At 57.3% G+C, this 11,264-nt stretch overlaps 1 protein-coding gene across 1 annotated transcript; it reads left to right on the forward strand.

The window, feature by feature from the left end:
- Positions 1–63: 63 nt before the first annotated feature.
- Positions 64–1,952, forward strand: LOC121660386 (homeobox protein EMX1-like; the record flags this gene model as incomplete). The annotated part of the gene is given in 4 exon segments (XM_042019737.1): positions 64–157; positions 1,009–1,193; positions 1,684–1,767; positions 1,770–1,952. Coding segments are annotated over 4 exon segments (546 nt in total), but the record flags the coding sequence as incomplete, so codon positions are not given.
- Positions 1,953–11,264: the final 9,312 nt, after the last annotated feature.

Genomic DNA, 11,264 nt, shown 5'->3' on the forward strand with positions numbered 1-11,264 from the left:
GGGTCCCGGTGCGGGTTCGGGGGAGCGGTACCTGTAGCCCGGGGGGCCCGCGGCCGCGCTGGGGGTCCCCGCGCGGCCCCCGGGCCGCCGCTGCCGCCGCTCTGCGCCCCCGGCTGCGGGGTCCCCCCCGCCTGGGCCGCCCGGCTCGGGGCTACAGGTACCGCTCCCCCGAACCCGCACCGGGACCCCTCCTGCTCCCGGGGCCGCCCCGCAGGGGGGACCTCCTCCTTCCTGCTTCCACAGGGGAGGCCCTCTCTTCCCGGGGGATCCCCGTCCTCCTCTCCTGGGGGACACCCCGCAGTGGGGACCTTCCTCCCCGGGGGACACTTGTCCACCTCTTCCGTGGGGACACCCCCAAGGGGGACCTCCTTCCACCACACCTAGGGGAGTCCTTTGGCCTCTCCAAATACGGGGCGCCACTGATGGGATCTCTTCCAGAAGGATCCACACCCCCCTCTCCAGCGGGAATATCTCCAAATGGGGACCTCCTTCCAATCTCTTCAAGGGGGCACCCTTGGCTGCCTCTCCCAGGGACCCCTCTCAAGGGGACTTTTTCCAGTGATGGTCCTGTCCACTTCTCCCCTGGGAATGTCTCCAAACAGGGGCCTGAATCCACCTCTCCCGTGGGGACATCTGCAAATGGGGATCTCCTTTCACCTCTCCAAGGGGGGATCCCTCCGCAGGGATCTGTTCCAGGAGAATCCGTGCCCATCTCTCTGGGACGCCCCCAGAAGGGACATCTCCAAATGGGGGAGCTCCTTCCATCTCCTCATGGGAAATTCCCTCAAAGGGATTTTTTCCATGAGGGACTTTTATCCACCTCTCCAAGGAGACCCTCAGCAAATGGGGGACCCTCTCCAAAAGCAAACCTCTTTGAAGAGGACACCTCCAAAGGGGGACATTCCTTCTGCCTCTCCAGGAAAGAAGCTCCCAAGGAGGGACCCCGATCTAGAGGGGACCCCTCCAAGGGCTCCTCTCCACCCTGACCCCTCTCTCTGTCACCTCCAGGCTTCCTGATCTCCAAGTGTTGCTTCCCCCTGTTCAAAGCCAAGCCTAGCAAAGCCAAGCGTGTCCGGACCATCTTCAGCAGCGAGCAGCTGGCACGGCTGGAGCAGGAGTTCGCGCGGCAGCAGTACCTGGTGGGGCAGGAGCGCTGCCTGCTCGCCTCCTCCCTGCACCTCACCGAGGAGCAGGTGAGCTCCAGCTCCTGCTGCTGCCACCAGCAGCTCCAGGGAGGCTCCCCAGGGAGCTGGGACGTGTCCCTCAGGCTGCCTTGGGAGCCCCAGGGGTGCTGATTGCAGAGTTTCCATTAAAAGGGTGTGGTGGATCACAGGTGGGGAAACTGAGTCACAACGTGGCTGTCCAAGAGCCAGGAACTTGTCTCCCTCTTAAGGCTGGACTTCTTCACCACTGGCAGGTCCAGCTCCTGGGAGGCAGGGAGCAGTTTTCCATCTTGTCAGGGATAGACTGGATGCTGCCTGAGCCCAGGGGTCCATGGGGCAGCCAGGTTGGAGTGGGAGTGTGGAAGGGAATTGGTGGAGTCACCATCCTTGAAAGAGTTCAAAAACCCGTGGGTGTGGCAGCTGGGGACATGGTTCAGTGGTGAATGTGGCAGTGCTGGGTTCATGGTTGGACTCAATGACCTTTCCAAATGTACTAATCCTATGATTCTGTGATTCCAAGGTGAAAGTCTGGTTCCAAAACCGCAGGATCAAGTGGAGGAAACAAAGCCTGGAACAGCAACAAGGCAAACTGGCCAAAATGGGTTTGGGCACCCCACAGAGGAGCCTGGACTCGCAGAGCCACCACGAGGAGGACAAGGACTTCCCAGCGGAGTCAGGGGATGGCCAGGAGGACACGTCCTCGTCCCCTGGCTCAGGGACAGCCCCTGCACAGACTGTGACAAAGAGCTGCTGAGCCACCACGGGGCCCTTTGTCCATGTGTATTATAGGATGTATCATAGCTGGCAATATCTAATATATACAGGATACGCAGGGCACCCCGGGGCTTGGGGGTGAAATAAATTATTTATGCAACTCCTGGGCTCATCTTTGCAGGAATGACACCCATTCCTGCAGGACTTGTTCCTGGGAGTGGGACCTGGGGGAGCGGGAGCCACCTGCAGCCCACCCACAGCTCATCCCAGAGGTGTTGGGAGCTTGGACATCTCACAGCTCAGGGCCTTCACAGAGCCCCCGAATCCTGGAGAGGATTTGTTCACCACAACCCCCTGCTCTGCCCGCAGCTCACACATCCCACCCAGTGCTGGCTTCCTCTCCAGGGATTTCAGAGCCAGGACAGGAGGGAAAATGCACCTGGAGGCAGAGCTGATGGGAGCTCTGTGAGCTGAGCTCCTGGGGTGACAGCTGGGCAAGGATTAGCCAAGGTTTCATTTTCATTGCTTGGCTCTGCTTTGGCAGAGGTGGAGGTTTCAAATCCAGTTTTGGGATGGACGCTGAGCAGGGGATGATCCAAAGGTGGGATCCACAGGAAGCTGGGGAGCTCCTTGAGAGGCTCAAGGCAAGTGGGTACCTGGGACCTCCCAGATAAGAGCAGCAGAGGGGCAATGGGTGCTCAGCTGGGCAGTATCAGCTCCCAGAACTGGATTTTCCCCGTGTCTGTCTGGGTTTGGAGCTGGGGGAAGAAGAGCCTCAGGTGGAGGATTTACTTGGGCAGGTGTGAAACCTGGGGCAAAGAGAGGGGGGACAGTTAAGAAGGGGATGGTGCAAAGAGAAGGGATCAGTGCAAGGAGAGGGGATGAGGCAGAGGAAAGGGGATGATGCCAGGAGAGGGGACAATATCAGGGGAAGGGGATGGTGCATGGAGAGGGGGAACGGTGCCTGGAAAGGGGGATGCTGCAGGAGAAGGGGACAATACAAGGAGGGACAGAGCAAGGAGAAGGGGACGATAGAGGGAAAAGGGCACAGTGCTAAAAGGGGTCAGTGCAAGGAGAGAGGGACAGTGCCAAAAGCAGGGGACGCTGCGACGGAAGCTGCCCTTTGTCCCGGCTGCTGCAGGGATTAGCCGGCACATCTCAAAGAGCCCAAACTGTGCTAATGTCTTCACATGTCTGCCGGGAGCCCGGGCTGGGCGCGGGTTTAACGCGCTAATCCCGCATGCCGGTGGTTCATTACAATCAGCCCCGAGACAAGAGGGCTCACGGGGCTGTTTCAATCTCGCCCGGCCGGGGGCTGAGCTGATTGCGGGAGTTTCGTTGTTCTCAGGACACCTCTAATCCCCCGGGAGCTGGCGGGGCTCAGCCTCGGGCAGGACCGGGCTCCTCCCGGCAGCAGTGGGGGACGCGGCCCCGCTCCGGGGATGCTCCCGCAGGGTCTGCCCGGCTCGGCCCCCCCTGCGGGGAATGTCCGACCTGGGAATGATTTAATTAAAACTGCTGAGCTTGATCGGGTTTTTAAGAATTCACTTGTGTATGAGACGGATTAAATCACATCCCTTTGGCACTTTGGGATTTGACCGGGAGGTTTTTGTCATGGGGAGTGATAACCCCTGAGGGGGTGGCCGGGCCCGGGGGGTGCGCGGGCTCAGGATGGCTCTGTTCCCTTGGGACAGCTGAGTCACAGGGAATGCCGTGCCTTGCCCTCCTCCCACCCAGTGATTGACCTATTCGCAGGCCCCTTAGGGTGGGGAAGGGACTTTGGGACAAAGCAGGGATTGCTGCTCCAGTGGGGATGAGAAAAGCCGAGCCCCCAGGTCTGCCCCGATCATGGGATGGACGTGATGGCTTGCAGAAAAGCGGGATTCATCCCGGGCATTTTCTGTCCTGCTAAGCCCCTGCCAGCCTGGGCATCCTGGAGAGGGGGTAGGAATACAGTTTCCTTCCATCTCCCTCGCCAATCCCGCCGTCTGCAGCGCAGCCCAGCTCCTGGCAGCTCGACTGCGGCACGTGGATTGGGATCAAGTCTCGGCACTGGAAAAGAAGGGAGAGAGACGCTTGGGAAGGTCTCGGGCTGGATCGATCCACTTGGGGCAGAGCCTTGGTCCTCTCAGCCCCCAGGAAATCTGTGTATAGAAGAGTGAGAATAAAGAGAGAATAAGAGCTGTGTGTCCTTACCCAAACCCCCCCACATCCCAAAGACCCCGCCAGTCTCTTGCCAATCCATGGCTCTGTGAAAGACGCTGGTTTTTCACCTGTCTGCAAAACCCGAGGTGGCTTTCAGTGACAGATAATTAAAAGGAAGTGAGAATTAAGCAGCTTTATTAAGGGGATAAAGGTTATCTGCCAAAGTTGCAGCTCTGAGCCCTTCCCGGCAAATCCCCTCTCGGCTCCGTAGATAAGTGGGAGGCTCGGAGGACAGGCAGGGTGTGGGATGGGTGAGTGGCTGTATCAGGGAGAGGTGTTTTCCCGGAGGGACTGCATGTGGATCAGATGGGCGGGTGGATGATTGGGATGAATGCGGGGCGCTGGTGAAGAGGTGCAAATGGCTGGCTGGGTAAATGGGATGGGATACGGATGGAGAGACTGGAGAGACGATAACCAGGTGGAGCCGAGGCACTCGGGTTCTCGGGGTGCCCCTCGCTGCCGTCCTTCCCGCCGGGATTATTCCTGCTGAGCACACGGCGACGGCCGCGCTGCGCTGCCCGCGGGACGGGGCCGCAGGAGCAGCGGGACCCCCGCACCCCAAGGCCGTGCCCGGCTGCGCTCCCCGGCGCCTTCCCCGGGCTGAGCCCCCCATTTGGAGGGGGTCGCTCAATGGCATTAGCGTGTGCCAAGCAAGGCCGGGGTGCCGGGAGGCGCCGGCGGATGTTCAAGGCAAAGCCCGAGCCGGGCCGGGGGCGGCCGTGCGTGTTCCGGGCTCCATCCCCTCGTGTAATCTTGTTAAATGGTCAGGGAGCATTTCCCTGCTTCTCCCTCCCCGCTAATTCCCGATTGAAACATCAAATAAATTTCCCGAGGCTGCTGAGCTGCTCTGCCTGGTTTCAGCGGGAATATAAAAAAGACAGCACGAGCAATGGGAGGAAATCCCACAACATCCCATATTTTCCAGACTTTCTGGGATGAATTTACCCCAAGTTGCCTCCCACAACAAGGAGCAAAGGCATCGCATTTTTACATTAAACTCTCGTGGATGCATGAAAAGAAGGATGAAATGGGGTGACCTGCCTGGAAATGCAGCAGGGGAACGGGTAAACTGAGGAGACCCCTCTATGGAGTGAGCATTGCAGTGACCAAAATCTTCGGTTTAAAACCCCTGGTTTAAACCAGTCCTGGTGAAATGAGCTGTTACGAAAAAAAAGAAAAAAAGATGAAATTTCACCATCTCCCTCTTTGCAAACGGTTTGTGGCAAAACAACCACCAAAGCCCCTTGTCTGTGTGGCGCTGTCCTCCCAGCGTGGATGGGCCAGGATTTCCCGGCGGGGAACCTGGCACCAGACCCGCTCTGCAGGGTGTGATTTTGTTTTAAAAGCTGAATAAATCATGAAATAAGTGAGCCCTGATGCTGTGGGATGAATACGGGGATCCTGATGGAAGGTGTGGGACTGGCGGGTGGATAAAGCGCTTCCCAACTCTGCTACAACCTCGTCCTGGGGTTTATTTCGGCTGTGGCGCTCCCGTGCCTCAGTTTCCCCCGCCGCAGGAGCTGGGTGAGCGCAGCCTCGGGCACACGGGGTCCGGGCCGCGGCTGACCCCGCTCCCAGCCGGCACCCCCGCGGAGAGCCGAGCCGGATCCAAGCCTTGGATCTGCCCCATCCTTCCCCCACTCCATCTCTATTGATTTAATAAGATGGAGAGGAATTAACGGGGCCGGAGCATTGGAATAATGAAAGATGAACAAAGGGGCAGCGCTAGCAAAGATGCTGCCAGCTTTTAATGATGAGGCCGGGCAGATCCCCCGCCAGTTGTCCCTTTGGAGTGGCGATTAAGAACATACTGTTATTGTTAAGGCCGAGAGATAAATCCCTGCACCGTTTCTGATGTGATCAGCCGGGGCTTCTCCCTACAATTTGTGATCCTATTGTGGACGGTGTTTGCCCTGGGCAAGGAGAGTCTGGGAACCACTTATGAACCATCCTTTGGTCATTAGTCTCCTCATTAGGGGAGAACAATGTGGGAAAAAAAAGATAATTGAAGGGAGCAGCAGGCTGATGGTGCACTCAGGCCCGGCCCAGCGCTGCCTCAATGCTTAGTTTGTTTATAATTCCCAATTAATTTTAAATGCGCAGGTTTGGGATGCTCTCGACACCTGGAATTGCAACCCCTGTGAGCAGGGGCTCCCGGGCTGTGCGTGACGGGAGGAGCACGGAGCATCTTGAGTAGTAATTGATTTTTGGGGGTCTCCCAGACTTTGCTGTCCGCTGGATGTAGCCCCATGGAATCACGGAATTCTATGTTTGGAGGAGACTTTCAGTAAGGCCAACCCCACCGTGGACCCAGCTGATGCACTCGAGGCACGCCGTGCCCGGAGGGACCCCAGGCAGCCGGGCAGGGTGAGGGCGGTGGGGTGCAGCACGTCCCGCTCCCTCACCCCACATCTGGCTGAGATATGGGGCCAGATGTGACAGCGAGGGGTGGGGCACGGAGGAACGAGCCCGCTGGGATCACGGAAATCTCCCCAAGGAAGAGCTGGGGCAGAATCCGGCCCAGCCCCGCTTGGCTCCGGGGGCTGCCCTCGGCTCCTGCCTGGACAAGCCCGCCTGGGGGATGAATCAGCCCGGGCTGGGCGCGGGACCCTGCCCCGGGGAGGACGAGGGGGAAAAGCCGTAATTCCTCAGGATGCTCGATATTATCAAGTGCTAATGAGGCCTGGATGGGGCTGAGGTGCTTTGCAGGCCATTATCCCAAATTAACCTGACAATGAAGCCGGGGAGCGGTGTCTGAAGGGCGGCTCGGGTGTGTATTGGCTGTCTGGGCTGGGGACTGGGGGATGCTGTCCTCTGCCTCCCCCCGGAGCACAAACCAAGGGCCTGGGGTTTGCTGGGGGAATTTTCCACTGCATGAACACAGAATCATGGAATGGTTGGGGCTGGAAGGGACCTTGAAGTCCATCTCGTTCCACCGCCTGCCATGGGCAGGGACACATTCCACTGTCCCAGATTGCTCCGAACCTGTCCAGCCTGGCCTCGGACATGTTGAGTGGGCTCCTGGGGAGGTTTGGCAGGCAGGAGACAAAATGAGGTGACAGGGATGGAGCAAATGGGGACAGACGTCTCTTCAGGCCAGCGTTTGGGACAACATTCTTCCATGAAACTCGCATGTTCCTAACTTCTGTCCATCTCATGCTGCTACTGACACCGGGCTCTGGCAGGAGTCCTTTGGGGGTGGCCTTGCCCTTGTCACCTGGAACCCGGGCTCCCCTTGCTCTCCAACACCCTCAGAGTGCAGGGTGCTGCCCTCGCCCCTGTTCTCACCCAGTCTGGGGCTGTTGGTGGGACCCTGCGAGGTGCTGAGCATCCAGGAGGTGACTTGGATCCTCCTGCAACAGGAGAGATGGGATTTGCCAAGAGCAGTCGACTCCAGCACCATGTTCTGGAGCTCCCTGCAGCCCCCCAGGGCCTGGCTGAGGGTGACAAAGCTGAGGCAGGGTGGCTCCTCGGCACCCACTTCCAGGTGCTCCCAGCGCACAGAGCACCCACGGTTATTGCTGTTAGCCAGAGGAATTTATCTTTTCTGGGCGTTACGGTGAAGGAACAGGAACGCATCCGTTATCCTCCTTGGAGAAAACCTGCGCTCCTCTTCTCACAGCCAAGATGGATCCCCACTCCCCCCTGCCTAGAGCATTCCGTGGCATCCAGTCTGGAAAGGGGCAAATCACCAGCTCAAGGAGCCACGGGGTTTGAGGACATTCCTGATTGCCCATTGCTGGTTTATGGATTATTATTTATTGGTACTGTGGATTAGCACAGGAGAAACGGTCGCAAAAATCTGACATGAGGCCAAAATCTGGTGCTCAGAATCCCATTTTTAAGGCATTTTTTATTAAAAGACATGAGCTCAGGATTTCAGCCCACTCAGGCTGGTGGTGCCGGGCCAGTTACCCTGATGAGCAGGAGCTCGGCAGCACCGGGAGCCCGGGATCCATCCTCCCCCTGACTGAAAGGATGCTCCCGATCCAGGCGGTGTTTCCCCGCCGGCAGGAGGACTCACGCCTCGGATTACAGATGCACCAAATCCCCGTCACGTTTTCGCGTGTGCTTGCTGTGGGTTTGGGGAAATTTCCGCCACCTCTTTCGCCCCGCTGGGATGGGTTTGCGGCTGGAGGAGGGATGGAAATGGAGCCGGGCTCTCCTCACCGGCGGAGAGGCGAGGTGTGAAATTTCTCATGGGCAAACAAGTGAGAGCTGCGGGGTGCCCAGAAGAAGGGGGACAGAAAAGATGAAGCGGGGAGGGGGGGAATGAGGAGGAGGAGAGAAAGCAGCAGCCAGGGAGGAACAAAAATCCCTAAAGCACCAACCTGGATTGAAGAGTGGGGCGTTTTCTATGGGGGGATTGTAAAATGCGCTCTCTCTTTCCCCTTGGCAGGGGGGAAAAGGGCCCCCCCTCTATCTGATAGTCATTAGCATCAATTAGCCCCGTTTGAAGTAGGCAACATCTTTGTCTCTTTGCAAAAAAAGAAATAAAAAAACCTTTCAGGGAGCCCATAATAACATCTGGAGCAGGAGAGGCTGAACTCGAGTTCCCCACTTTCATCTCTTGTCGAGGGACTTGGAATGTTAATGCAGCCTCATTCTTTAATGGAGTTATCAGGAAATGCTTTTCACCTCCTTCCCTTTGCTCAGGGGGGATGTTTACAAAGGGCTGGGGGCTTTTTGGGGGGCTTTTTGGGTTGTTGTTTTGTTGTTGGGATTTTTTTTTTACCCCTTCCCTAAGAAATTCCCCCTAAGAGAGTCTCCCCCTGCCCCTTTTATTTTCTACATTCTCGAAAAACAAAACGGGAATAAAATATAATGAATAGAATACAGTGAATAAAATAAAATAAATAAAATAACTACCACCAAAAAACCAAAGAGGATCAGATCCCATCCTTTCATCTCCCTTCTCTGGATGGGCTGGGGCTGGTGGCTGGAGCTGGTGTGGGCAGGGGAGGTGGGGGTCCCGGCCCGAGCCCCCTGCTCTGCCTGGCTACTGGGTGCTACATTTCCCAAGTCATTACCAGCGGGTGAAAAGTTCCAGCTTTCCCACCAAAATGCATTAGCTGAGCACACAGCACTAATGGGAAACAGGACGCATCATTAGGCAGCGCCTGTGGCCGAGCAGGAGAAGCCGAAGGGAAAAGTCAGCTGTGGTTTGGCTGGTGGTGCATCCGTCTGTCCATCCCAGCAGCTCCCTGTCCACCCCAGCAGCTCCCTGTCCATCCCAGCGGCTCCCTGTCCATCCCAGCAGCTCCCTGTCCACCCCAGCGGCTCCCCATCCATCCCAGCAGCTCCCTGTCCATCCCAGCAGCTCCCGGTCCACCCCAGCGGCTCCCTGTCCATCCCAGCAGCTCCCTGTCCATCCCAGCAGCTCCCCATCCATCCCAGCAGCTCCCTGTCCATCCCAGCAGCTCCCTGTCCATCCCAGCGGCTCCCTGTCCATCCCAGCAGCTCCCTGTCCATCCCAGCGGCTCCCTGTCCATCTGTCTCTCCACCCATCCTGCCAGGGGGATCCATCAGCACCCCTGCCCTGCCCTGCCCGCCCATCCCAACTGCCTCAACACAGATCCTTTAACAACCGCAGCAGCTCTGACATCACTTTCCGTGGGAGTCACGGCACCAGTCAGGACTCATTATAACGCGCAAAAATCATGAATTGATTTAACAAGCTTTTAATAAAACAACCCAAAACCTCATCTAATGACACCAGTGTTCAATCCCACACACCCTCTGTGCCAGCAAAGCAGAGAGCTGTGAATCTCCAAGGATTTTTTTTTTCCAAGGTGTCTTGTTTTTTGGGAGAGGCTTCAGCACTCACCCAGCTTTGAACGTGTGATTCCAATTAAGGCCGTGGTTCCACGGCAGCAGGATCAGAGCTGCCTGTTTGGATAGGGAGCAATAAAGCAGCAGCTGTATTTATTCACTTATTTGGAAGCTGCTGGGGAAGACAGGATGCTAAAAGGCAGGAAAAAACGTGTTTTAAAGGCAAACTTAAGGGACTCTTTTGTCTCCTGCGGGCATCCTCCTCCCCGAGGATCCTGTAGCCATCACCAGGGTGCTTCCTCGTGAGCAGGATAATCCTGCCTGTGTATTCCCATCTGCTTTGAAATGCTCAAAAATACAGAGATTTTGATAATTATTTCTATGGATTGTGCAGGGAAAAGAAACTTTAAATGGCATGAATCCCTATTTAAAGCAGGATTTACTGGATATGGCTCGTGAGCCTGTGCATGCAGGGATGGTTAATGCTGGGTTATTAAACCACAGGGGATTTTTGCTCTGTGTTTATTAACCTGGAGACTCCGGGATTTCTCTGTGTTTGCAGACGCTGGAGTGAATTTCCAGTGAGAATTTGTTGGGATTTGAGCAGGAATCCCACCTGGGAGAGGTGTCTGTGCCATCCACAGCTCCCCATCAGCCGGCGCGGCTGTGCCTGGCTCCGCGGGTGTCACACAGGGACGGCACCGGTTCCATTTCCAGAGCACAGTCACCTCGGACCCTGTGCGAGCTCCCGAGGTGCTTGTCCATATCCCAGATATTCCGACACACTCTGGCACACCTGGACAGGTACAGACACATCCCCCTTGGCACAGGGGCACGACGTGCTGGCACAGCGCGTCCTGGGGCCCATGCCCTAAGGAGTGTGGCTGGGGGATGGTGTGGGGGCTCCTGTGAGGCCTGCGGATATCGGGGCCAGTTCGGGAATGGGGCCTGGGGGATACCGTAGGTGTCCCTGTGGGTGTCCGTGGGGAAGGAATTGGTGCTGGTGTGACGTGTCCATTGGGAAGGAGGTTGGGTGTTGTTTTGGATGTCTCTGAGGAAGGTATTGGTGTGGGGGTCCATGAGGAGGGAACCATTATCCGTGGGGCAGCCACGGGGAAGGAGGCAGTGTCCGTGTGGTGGTCCACGGGGAAAGAGCACAGGTCACTGTAGGGGAAGATACAGGTGTCCACGTGGTGACAGTGGAGGCGACAGCAGGGAAAGAGGGGTGTCCATGGGGGTGCCAGGGTGGAAGCAGGGGTGGCTGTGGGGTGTCAGTAGGGAAGCAGGGATGTCAGTGGGGAAGCAGGGGTGTCTGTAGGGTGTCAGTAGGGGAGCAGGGATGTCAGCAGAGAAGCAGGGGTGCCTGTGGGGTGTCACTAGGGGAGCAGGGATGTCAGCAGAGAAGCAGGG

Source organism: Corvus kubaryi, unplaced genomic scaffold (genome assembly GCF_017639235.1).
Source record: "Corvus kubaryi isolate FWS band 111438036 unplaced genomic scaffold, C.kubaryi_AGA036_p1.0 34681, whole genome shotgun sequence".
Lineage (NCBI taxonomy): Eukaryota > Metazoa > Chordata > Aves > Passeriformes > Corvidae > Corvus > Corvus kubaryi.